Source organism: Haliotis cracherodii, unplaced genomic scaffold, assembly GCF_022045235.1.
Source record: "Haliotis cracherodii isolate W230 unplaced genomic scaffold, xgHalCrac1.p SCAF_10, whole genome shotgun sequence".
In the NCBI taxonomy this organism is placed as follows: Eukaryota; Metazoa; Mollusca; class Gastropoda; order Lepetellida; family Haliotidae; genus Haliotis; species Haliotis cracherodii.
In genome coordinates this window covers 54248298-54261155 of record NW_027266265.1, presented here as the reverse complement: position 1 = coordinate 54261155, position 12858 = coordinate 54248298, and the positions used below count along the sequence as shown (strand labels likewise).

At 42.6% G+C, this 12858-nt stretch overlaps 1 protein-coding gene across 6 annotated transcripts in view; it reads left to right on the top strand.

Moving 5' to 3' along the window:
• LOC139454534 (inositol 1,4,5-trisphosphate-gated calcium channel ITPR3-like) overlaps positions 1-7081 on the top strand; it is a 202863-nt gene extending 195782 nt beyond the window's left edge. For all 6 annotated transcript variants that reach the window (XM_071236311.1, XM_071236310.1, XM_071236308.1 and 3 more), the window contains 7 exons: positions 113-236; positions 884-1059; positions 1683-1835; positions 2799-2876; positions 3756-3875; positions 4637-4774; positions 5325-7081. In XM_071236311.1, coding sequence (XP_071092412.1) covers positions 113-236; positions 884-1059; positions 1683-1835; positions 2799-2876; positions 3756-3875; positions 4637-4774; positions 5325-6257 — 1722 coding nt within the window. In that variant the 3' untranslated portion in view covers positions 6258-7081. The remainder of the gene's footprint in view (positions 1-112; positions 237-883; positions 1060-1682; positions 1836-2798; positions 2877-3755; positions 3876-4636; positions 4775-5324) is intronic.
• The last annotated feature ends 5777 nt before the right edge of the window (positions 7082-12858 follow it).

Sequence of the window (12858 nt, the reverse complement as noted above, 5' to 3'; positions counted from 1 at the left end):
CTTTCCTCCCACATTAAGATGACACGCCGTGATATAACTTGAATAATGTTAAAAGCGGCGTTAAATCCAAATCACTCACACACCTTCTGAACCACTACATTGTGTTCTACAGGCATTCTTGGCGTTGTCGATAGGAGGGACGTTCTCAAACGGCTACTGCTTCGCCTTCCATCTCCTCAACATCGTCAACAACAACCAGCTGCTGAGCGGAGTCATCAAGGCAGTCACTCATCCAGGTATGCTGAGGCTGTATTGAGACCCACCATTGGATATTCTGACCTACAGCTGCAAAAGAAAACCACCTTTTTTTCTTAATCAAATCAATGAGCCTGAATATATTTTTCACAAAGACGTTACACAACAATGTGGTCTAAAGAATATTTAATATTTTCCAAGCATGTTCTGGGACAACTTATTTTTTTTCCAAAAATCTTCCTAGTCAATCTACAGTCTCTCTGCAGTCACTCACCCTGTAACATACCTAGTCAGCTTTCAGAAGAATTAATACGGAGATAAGTTGATTTCCCTTGAAATGGTGGAATTGATGCATGCAGCTTCTGCTAAGTGTGAAATACTTTTCACACAAACCCTATACTTAGGTGGTGAGAAATATAAGATTACTTTGCTGCCTGTATTTACCTATTTTTAAGCTTTTTAATTGATAAAACTTTGTCACCATCTCCACCTCTCTTATCACCAACTGCAATCTGCGCTGCTTTTTTTAGCGGTAAGCCTTTCGAACACGGTTCAAAACGAGGCTATAGTGGCGATGGGTCCAAGGTATTTATCACAACGTAACGGAGATATAATGCCCTGGATAATCGAGGATAATGTTGATCCAGCTGGTAATTTTGTAGATGTTCTCACTAACTGTCTGTTTTAGCCAAGTCCCTGGTGTGGGTGGCGATCCTGGGTCTGGTGGTGTTTTACCTGTATGGTATAATTGGCTTCGCGCTGATGAGGAGTATGTTCAACCCGGACAGCAACCTATATTGTGACACGCTATGGCAATGTACCATCACCGTCATCCGATACGGCTTGATAGGAGATCTCTTCGAGGTAGGTACCCTGACTGGATGAGCTCAGACATACATGGGGCCGGATGGGTTGTAGGACATGAAACTCGCTGTACAGAGTAACTTCCCTTAACCGCACCAGGATGATGCCGACTGTAATCCTAGGTCGGCCAGCTCCTACTCGTGCTCCCGGGTTTCACTGAAACCTCAATACAAGCAGTTCCACTTTGGGATTACTTCTCACAGTTAGCTGACACTCATTTATAAATAACTTGTAATATTTTTCAAAACTTTCTTAGGGCGGTTGAGAAGCCTAGAGGTTAAAGCGTTAGCTCGTCACGCCGGGTGACCCGGGTTTGATTCCCCTACAATGCGTGAAGCCCATTTATGGTGTCTCCCGCTGTGATAATGCTGGAATATTGCTAAAAGCGGCGTAAAACCACACTCAAAACACTAAAAACATTATTGGCTTCTGGTACGTATTTAAGGAACAAGGAGGCATTGTTGAGAACAAAACTGGGAAGCTAATCATTTCTGCCCCAAATTATCATGTATATGAATATAAGACAATACTGATTATTGTCAAGATTACTCTGGGTGTACACTTGTATTCTGTTCAGTGTTAAATGTGTTATTCAGCGGGTAATGTTCTGTTTGGTTTTCTAGGTGCTCATCCCACACGATAACGAGAAGACATTCCAAAAATTCGGCTTTGTCGTCATCTACCACGTCTCCTTCTTCATCTTCATCACCACCATTGGTCTCAACATCATCTTCGGTATCATCGTGGACACCTTCTCAGAGCTCAGAGATCTCAAGGTATCCGCACACATTTGTTTGTCATGATCAGCTTTGGGTTATATATGACTTCCAGGGGCCCGGCTGGTCGAGTTGTCTCCCTTAGGTGTGCCTTACACATGATCGTGGGTTCGAATCCGATGTTTCTATGTCAGTTAGTAAAATACCCATGCCATTGGGTTTCACCAAATCGGTAAAGGCCTGAGACCTCGAGACCTGCATCACTTCCTCCCTCGATGATATTACTGAAATACAATTCAAACCAATAAATAAGCTCTGATGCACTACTGAAATGGCAGACATTCAGACAAACATACATCAGTGGAAGAAATTAACAGTTTTAGTCCACTAGTCCTTATCATGATAACAAGCAGAAAAAGCCTTATAAAGGGCAAATTTCTACTAGTCCTTGTGATACCTTAACCATTGGGCAGTTTGGCAAGGACTACAGGACCAGTGTCAATTTCTAACGCTGTACATACAGACAGACAGAGAGACAGACAGACAATGTATTCGGTGTAAGGCTACTAGTCCATAATAAAATCATACAAGAGTGTACCTGCATTAGCATATTACAATATTTAGCTCTGAACACTGTATACATACAAGCTTAAATTATGAACAATTTTAAGCTTCTCTGACTGCATTGAGGTTCTAAAAGCGTGATGTGCCGAAGGTAACTTGTGTGTCTACTGCAGTGTGTGCATGCATAAAGCAGGTGCAGGACGGTTATAATGAAACATTCGTTTGATGTGAATTTAGACATGACGTTTTGAATATTGAATGGATAAGCAACGGAATAGTTCCAGTGGTAGCCGTAGCCAAGAGGTTAAGGCGCTTGCTGGTTACGATAGAAACCTAGTTCGATTCTCCATGTTTACTAAAACGCTCAACTTGGTCACATGTATTGTGTATTGACTGTGCACGTCATGTACTGTGTTTTGACTATTCACTTCACATAGATGATGTATTGTGTATTGACAGTGGACTGCCGAGTCAGACATGCGCGATACCTGCTTCATCTGCAGCCGGAACAGCTACGACTTCGAGCATCATGGGAAGGTATGGCTGTAATTGACGCATAGAGGTTCTTTCAATTGCTCTGTTCATATTACGCATCTCTCATCAATCTACCTCTGGGTCAGACATCGAGTAGCATTCATTCAATCTCTAAAAACAATTAGGTTGATATTTTAATGAGTAGACAAATATAAAAATATAAATGTTCCACAAGCTGCGGAATTGCTGTGTAAGGGAAGTAACTCCTCCGCGCCCCAATCAATAGATGACGATTAACCACAAGAAAATGACCACGTTTTGTTGAGCCTAAATTATAGTGGTGAGGTGAAATTAGGTTTAACGTCACGTCCAAGATTATTGCACATATATAATGCTAAGCGCCAGACAGGGTAACAGCGAGTACCATCTTTTAACGTCTTTTGGTATGACGCGGCCGGGAATAGAACCCCAGACCTTCCGCTCTCCGGGCGGACGCTTTATCACAAGACCACGGAGGCGGTGCCTAAATTATAAGTTATGTCGATTATAATCAGCTGGCAGTTATAAACCTTCGTTCCTCTATATAACATGTGATTTATAACCAATTCCCTTTTTGGTCGATTCAAATTCAAAATAGCAGCAAGTTTCATTTTGTTTTCACAATATGCCACGTGGTTACATGGTTCTTGAGTTTGTTTTCAATTTTGAAATGGTCATAGTCTTAAGTACGTGTGAGAACAGTAGCTTAACATATTCATAACTTGTTTCGAGAATAAATATATTTATAGTGAATGTTGTATCAGAGACTGACATCCATGAGGGACTCGGCGTGTTCGTTTCTGGGCACACCCAGCATGGTGGTCCTCCGTCCTTGAACTTGACTTTCTGCAACACAGTCACAAAACTGTCTTACATATCACAACTTGTTTTGTGCACTCCCAGGGATTTGAGCACCATGTCCGCCAAGAACACAACATGTGGGCATACATCTTCTTCTTCATCCACCTGAACGGCACCAAGGTGAACGACTACACTGCCATGGAGATGTACGTCTATAAACTGGTAGGTGCCCCGCTTGAACTTCAAAGCTCAATACTGTGTTTTATGAAGATCAAAGTTGCCTGGAGATTTAACCTCGGTAAATTGAATTTGGAACCGAACGCGCAGTTGTATCAATCAGGGATGGTTAGTGTGATTTGACAAATCAGAATTGCGTCTTTTCCAAATCATGATAGAATGTGAAATAAGAACAGCCTGAACATTACACTAGTATGGCAGTTACGATCACCTAAGCACTACGAATGTCGTACGTCTATATTAAGGTATGGGAGTTACGATCACCTTAGGGCTAAGGTCGCTTTGTGGAACGGGGCCCTGGGTCTGTCACATCAGCAAGCACATGATTTCCAATTAACGTCACTAACATTTCTATAATCGAAACCTTAAGCCCAGATGGGCGTCCCAAGGCAGACAAAGTCCTTTGCATTCTTGTCGACTAAAATGGGAGCTGGATGTATACACAAAAACGCACAAGAATTATTATAATGGTGTCATTTTCCACCAACAATGTACATTTCGCTTATTTCCTAGAACAGACTCACCCCTCTCCCACTACATGGTAATATGCAACCCTGCTTCCTCTGTCTATGGGGTGTGGGGTAGCCTAGGGGTTTAAGCGTTGGTTCGTCACGCCAAAGATCCGGGTTCGATTCCCAGTATGGGTTCAATGTGCGAAGCCAATTTTCCGGTGTCACCTGGCGTGAACTACTGCTAAAAGCGTTGTAAAACCATACTCACTCACTCACTCACCCCTCTTTCTGCAGCTGGGTAAGGAGAACTTCGACTTCTTCCCACTGGACCGCGCCCTGTCACTGGCCTCCATGGGTAAGGACTCCACGGAGACCAAGCTGGACGACCTCCTGTACCAAGTCACCTCCATAGTGGAAAAACAGAGGACGGAGGTAAGGGAGATCACTCTTCACATGGAGATATCAGTTTCAAATGACTCACGCCTGTTACATAATTTCAACATTTTCATCGTTAACAGGTGATGTTTCATTTAGTTTTGGTACACGTGTTGTATGGAATGGTAAATAATTTTCTTTTTCTCTTGTTATTTTCTGTGTTTACAATATCTCTCCTACTATTCAGAAGATGTACTCCGCAAAAAAAGTTAAGGACCACCCAATTGTTTCCCATTACTATAGTTAATCTGTCATCGCATAATCGATTAACTGTAGTAATAAAAATAATCGGGTGGTTCTTAACTTTTTTTAGTAGTGTATTACCATTTGTATTTTGTAATGCGTATGTCGCTCCCAATACATACAGCTTCCGTAGATATAATGGTCAGCCCCCATGGGTTATATATTCAGCACACGATATGTGCTATGCTAGTAGGTTGCATATTCAAGGTATTCTGTATATCAAGGTGTCATTTTAAAATTTTAGATATTAAATATGTTTTTATTATCCGTTTTATGTAACATCCATGGTTTCTGTCTTTCCAAGGAACTGGAAAAGAAGAGACGCGAAGAGAAAATGCGTCAAAAGATCTGGGAGCAGAAACACCGTCTGGGATCATTCCGCCGTCGAGCCCGTCTCCCTGGCCCCACAGAACCAGACCCGCTGATGCAGATCTCCCCCGCCGCCGCCACCGCGCAGCTGACTGACGACAGCCGGATGATGCAGCTTAGCCCACTGCCCGGGCTTGGGCCTCTACACCGCCGACCTAGCATCTCCGAGCATGGCCACGGGTCCGAACTCCAGCTGCGAAGAGCTAGCATCACTGACCATTCGGATCTTCTGAGAAGACCAAGTATCTCCGATCATTCGGATTTTCCAATACGGAGACCCAGCATCTCGGATCATTCGGATATGTACCGGAGGCCAAGCATTTCTGATCATGCAGCATTTATCAGTGGTCACCGCCACCGCCACCATGACCGCCACAGGACGATGAGAAGTGTTAGTCCGCTCCGGCATGAAGCAGACCCGAGGTTCTTCCGAGGGCCAAGTCCATCTCGGTTTGACTCGGAGGAGCCGTATGTGAGGAATTTGAGTCCAGTCCGATATGACGCGGGGACAAGAAGCCCATCTCGGTCCAGACAGGGTAGCGAAACCGATTTGATGGGCCTGAGCCCAGTGCATACACGTCGTGAAGCACCTTCTCGGGATCTTGGGATGCAAGCGATGAGTATGCTGAGTCCTAAATGGATAGACAGCAGGTCTACAAGTCCACGTGGGGCAACTGTTTTCTTCCCTGAAACCGAGTCGCTGCACAGTTTGAGAGAGGGTGCTGAACGCTCCATGCCAGAGCAGTACTCAGACACTCTCGAGGGTCCAGTGTATGGTCTGGACCAGGAAGCGCCCACTAGGGAACGAGAAGGAGACGCCGACAGCACCGCTAGCGGCGACTACGGCAGATATGAGACAAGAATATAAACATTACTGCAAGCGTTTCTCAGGGGTCAATGCTAGCTAATGAACTGTTGCTTACGAAAATGTTATTCATGTATTTAAATGACAATGTCACGTCGTAGTGTAAGGAATAGGTCCATGATATGTCACATCTGTGTCGGAGTCGCTCTGGAACTGACACAAGCCGAAGTCCTTTCAAAGAAACGGTACACAACTGCGGCACAGCGTAGCGCAAGGTGCGCTATACGATGTGGTAATACAAGCCTGTGGTGTGTATCAGCCGAAAGGCGCAACACTAACTTGCAATACCCTTTGTGTTAAACGTGTGCCCAAGCAGATGTACAAGTTGTATACCGGATACAACTATCCCTGTGTAGTGGTACGTCAAGGTTAGATGACCTCTTGCTGAATACAAGCCAAACAGGGAGATATCTGTAACAAGGGCGTATTGGTTTGTATTTAACTCGATAAATGCAAACCTTTGTTTCCATGACGACAATGCTTGCATCCCTATCATCTGTATCAGTGGTACGGAGGAGGATAATCATTTCCCACTATAACAACAATGATAATACCAATACAACTCATTTAGCGCCAGACAATGCCGGCGTGCTTAAGGCACATGACATACTGAACTAAAAAAGTTATTTTAATATACCGTACCCATTTAAAGAAACGCAGTCTTCACTACAAAATAATATTAAAAAATTAATATGTATTATACCTAACTTTTGTGTTCCGTATATTATTACAAGATCAGCGTGTTCAAAATTGCATGTTCAACTCTCTGAGAGTATCTTGGACAATAACGTAGTGTGTAGTTTATAGTAATTTAATTATCCCCCCCCCCCCCCCCCCCCCCCCCCCTTGTTGGTTGTAGTCCCATACGTGTATTCTACTAAATCAGAATAACGTCCGTGTCACTGGTAGCAGTCTTACCCAATTATGAAGCCACACCAACACACAGAGTAAGGATGAGTATAGAGCTTCCATTTTCCCCATACCGGGTATTTCCGAAAGATTTCTGTACCTGAAGCCAATAATACTATACAAGTTGACCCGTGTATACCTTGATCATTCCACGATGTTTGACATGCGCAATGTGTGGTATCTGCCGGAACTTCCTGCGTGACGTCACTTCCTGTTGCTTGAATACCTATGAATAGCGCGAAATACCATCATTCTTTTATTGCTCCCTTGTTAATGATCTCATTATGTTTCGTGTTTCATTTTAACATTGTATTTCCCATAATTTGTGTAAATACTTGTAATGTAAATATTACTGCACATAATTCATGCATTCATCGCAGCCAAACAAATGCCAACATTTCTAGCACATTAGGTCAAAACAAATATAATTCTTGTTTGTCGGAATTGCCTCCTATTGTTTAGCTAAGAAGATCATTTTTTTGGTGCCAGCCGTCTCTATAGTGACTTAACCATATTCACAAAAAATGTGGCATATTACTGTACGTATCTACAAATCTATTTTCATCTCTAACCAATAAGTTAAATAACTTCATCATAATATAATATAATATCGTCATTTCATTTCATAATGAAATATAAGGAAGTCGCGATCGATTCCTGAAAAGGCACTTCAAGTTTTGGGAATAAACAAATATAACAAAATAACTGAACATATATCTGACGAACAAGGGGTTATTTTGTTGTCGCTTAAGTGTGTTTGAATCACCGATGTCAAAATAATTGTCAGGTGATGTGACACCAACATCCGACGCCAGAAAGTAAAAAAGAGTTTTGTACTATAAACAGTACGTTGTTTGATCCATGATGTTTATGATGACGTCATTGAGTTGCAGCATAACGAATAACATATCCCTCCACTCCATCTTTTATTCAAACATTGACCTATGTACTACCGAAGCACACACCCACTTATCATGGCTCACATGTCACTACAGAGTGATGGCCCTTAGCCATGGAAGGATCCGCTGGTCATGGGTAGCCCAGATTCGGATTTTGATCCTTGGTCGGTTTCCACAAGAGGTTAAACGTCTTCGACTCGGGTGGCTATCAGCGTGCCTCCATATTTAGCTGACGAGCCGTTAAAGCTTAGAGACTAAAGGAAGCATTAGACAGCGTATAGCTCCGTCCCCTTCCGTAAAACAGTAGTGAGTATCTAGTCTGATTTTGTAGCAGTGTGATCGGTTTTTAGGACCATAGACAGTGTCAACTCGAATAGCGTCTCGTTGCCACTCTTACGGTTGTGTTTTATTAAAATAGTCACAGTAAAAGTTTATATTATCTGATGACTTCGTTCTTTTACATGTTCCCATTTTTTAATTGTCATTTTGCACTAGGATATATTTCTCTGAAATCCATGCGAGCATGAATTTGTTTATGTAATAATTTGTACATATAATAGAGACGTTTTCAGAGATACTTTTGAAGTCGCCTATTTTTTTCCTTTTTATCAAACATCGTCCCAACCCTTTTCCCTCCCTGTGTGGATAGCTAGTCAATGAAATGACATGGTCGACTTTGGATGATGCGACTGTTGATACAGTAGATGCCATTTCATCACCCAGGAGTCTGGTACTCCTCACCAACCTTGCCTCTGCCCGAACACCGACAACCTTCTTTCAGTCCGGAACAAGCCGATGGTGGGTTACGGAAAGGAACGAGTGCATTCGTGACCAACTCGTGTTTTTCCGGGACAAGCCGAATAGTGACTCGTGCCCCTCTCATGGCCATTTTGCGACCTGGGTTCCGTCTAAGCGGAAACGGGACAAACAATTTGTCAAATCGTTGCGTAATGGTTCACACATTTTCCCCATATATTATATATATTTCAGATGCAATTTAAAGCACATCGGGATTGAACACATTTAACTCTGTCTTTGGTATATTTTTAGATGCAAGACATTCTGACATTTATTTCTGAGGGATTCTTTGACGAAGAACTTGAAATCATACGCTCATTCTGATAGATTTGTCGTATTTTCGCACATAACATTCATCGATAGGGGGACGAGTCTTCTTGCAGGTGATGGAAAGGGGCGAGTGGTGACGAATGGAACGAGTGGTGACAAATGGCGGAATGTTTACGTTATCCAATGGATGACTCGGCTCGTCCCGGAATTGTCCCGAGTAACAGACAGCTCTGGGAGGTCTTGGAGTAGTTTGTAGTGATGTTTTGCTAGGATGTAGATGTCGAATTCCTTGGTTTGTGTTAGTGAGTTCTCTAATTGACAGTCACAGACTCGGGACATTGGAGATTTCACAGTTTTCGTTGTTTGTTTGTTTGTTTGTTTGTTTGTTTGTTGTTTAACGCCGCACTCAGCAATATTCCAGCTATATGACGGCGGTCTGTAAATAATCGAGTCTGGACCAGACAATCCAGTGATTGATAACATGAGCATCGATCCACGCAGTTGGGATCGATGAGATGTATCAACCAAGTCAGCGAGCCTGACCACCCGATCCCGTTAGTCGCCTTTTACGACAAGCATAGTCACCTTTTACGGCAAGCATGGGTTGCTGAAGACCTATTCTACCCCGGAATCTTCACGGGTAGTTTTCGTTGTATATTGTTTTGTATTTAACTCGATAAAATGCAAACCTTTGTTTCCATGACGACAATGCTACAGTACTTGCATCCATATTTCAATAAAGGCATTTTCCTAAGCTGAAAAACATTTTTAGTCAGAAGTTAAGCTAAGGATATTTATGAAGAAAAATATTCTAAGAATATTATTCGTTCATGCGCGATGACATTGCTACTTCAAACCCGTTGACATTTTTATGTAAGGCCATCTTGGGGTTTATCCATGTGGGTATGCATTTGACCTATATACACATGATCTATATACGCTTTTCTGGACAAGCATAAGTTCACGTGGCATATTTTCTCCGGTCACATTTGGTCTACACGGCCGACTAAAACAATCGTACGCATACATGTATATGTTAGTCCGGTATCAGTTCATTTGACATATTCATGTATATGTTAATCTGATATACCCCAAATATGTACATCTGTGTATACTACTGATCCAGTATAAGCACATTTGATATACATGTAAGACGATCTGACGTACGTATGTATAAGTTCCGGTATAAGCCCATGTGGTAAAATATGTGCGCATGTGTCAGACTAGCGTATACATGTATACGTTTCCTAATCTATTCATGTATTTAAACCAGTCTGACAATTACATGTATATGTGATTCCTTAAAACTGATGGCTGTGTTGGTTTACATTAATCATGTCTTACCTATACATGTATATATGACTTAATATATTATGTCTTAATTGTACAAGTCATGTATATACTCCAATATAAGCCCGTCTGCCGTATACTTGATTAAATGGTTACAGTATATGCCAACCCGTCTGGCGTATACTTGAATAATCGCCGTCTCACGTACACATGTATACGTCACTGGTATAAGCCCATCCGACGTATACGTGAATCCTTTACTCAAGTATAAGCCTACCTGAAGCCAGGACTGTCTGTCGTTGTACACTCTTACTGCTGGCCATGGAGTTGTCACTAACGCCCGTGTTGATGTAGATGGGGTTTAGCGGGTAGGTTTGTGTATGAACCGTGCACATGATCTGCATGCGCGCACATCTTTCACGTGATCACCACGCGCACTATGTAAACATCACATTTGTACATCTTGATATTGTCTAATAAATCTTTATTACATCTTCTGATAAGGTCTGTTGTTGCTAGAGTAATGAAGAAGGGCGTCATTATCCAATAGGTACACAAAGTGTATCTACGGTGGGAATAGAACCCCGGACTTTCTGAGAATTCGAACACACTATCCACAAACCAACTCTGACAAAGTGGGTACTTCCTGATCCAATTAACCGATCGCCACATGTCAATCAAACAACATTACTGACCAATCCGAAAGCGACAGTCTGCCATTTTGTCGGACAAGTTCGAAGTTCGAGTTCGAACCTTTATGAACGTGCTTGATTCCATTCAAGTCATTAATATGACGTTTACACGATTTACGGATTTTCCATTGGACGGGAGGTCGGTTACATGACCGCGAAACTGACGTTATAAAGAGTAAGAACGACACATTTTGACGTTCTTACGTTTTTCATGAGGCGTAAACACTGACAGACTACCGACACATCTCTTGGGAAACCCCTGGGAATTTCCCAGCATGAATACATACAGAAGCGTTGTTTCTGGTCATTTGGAACATTTAATCAGGAACTTAGACTAACACAAGTCCCTAAGACAATAATTATTAGTTTATATCATAATTTCTTGATTACATAAATATTAAGAACACGTTGTCCTAAAAAGAGACTGGCGTCCTTAGACTGTCTACTTATCTGCACTTGCCTATTATAAGGATATAATTACTATACACCAATGGATTCACCATTCAGTACAGCCTTGGAGTAAGGCTATCTGGCGTTTTGGCATAGATTGTGAGAGATCGACCCGTTCACGAATATCCTCGCAGCGACCCATCGTTGTGACCAGAACGTAGACATGCACATCGACTCGATCCGTGTCTAGACTGACAGTGACAGGCGCAGACAGCCTATAAATGTACACCAGTATCACATTGACACATCTTTATAATAACCTTTCCGTGGTGACTAACACTTGTAATCATTAACAACTTCGGAAATCTCTCATGTCACGCTTATTGTGTAGGCGATTTTGACGTCCTGTGCTTGAATGTATTACGACGCGCTGTCACTGTGACTGCCTTGCTGAGGTAATTTTTACCAGACGGTTCTCATCTAATGATGACACTATTTAAATATATCTGTCGAGACCCACTGTAGAACAAACTCAGACTTCTAACCTCGTCTCTGATCACTGACACCTCAGATTTTCTTTATGCTGTATAATCCAAACCCTGCCAGTATTAAACCCAATCTACCCGCACCCTGCCATTCTTACACCCAATTTACCCGCACCCTGCCCGTATTAAACCCAATTTACCCGCACCCTGCCCGTATTAAACCCAATTTACCCACACACTGCCAGTATTAAACCCAATTTACCCGCACCCTGCCAGTATTAAACCCAATTTACCCGCACCCTGCAAGTATTAAACCCAATTTACCCGCACCCTGCCCGTATTAAACCCAATTTACCCGCACCCTGCCCGTATTAAACCCAATTTACCCACACACTGCAAGTATTAAACCCAATTTACCCGCACCCTGCCCGTATTAAACCCAATTTACCCGCACCCTGCCCGTATTAAACCCAATTTACCCGCACCCTGCCCGTATTAAACCCAATTTACCCGTACACTGCCAGTATTAAACCCAATTTACCCGCACCCTGCCCGTATTTAACCCAATTTACCCGCACCCTGCCCGTATTAAACCCAATTTACCCGCACACTGCCAGTATTAAACCCAATTTACCCGCACACTGTCTGTATTAAACCCAATTTACCCGCCTCCTGCCCGTATTAAACCCAATTTACCCGCACCCTGCCCGTATTAAACCCAATTTACCCGCACCCTGCCCGTATTAAACCCAATTTACCCACACACTGCAAGTATTAAACCCAATTTACCCGCACCCTGCCCGTATTAAACCCAATTTACCCACACACTGCCAGTATTAAACCCAATTTACCCGCACCCTGCCAGTATTAA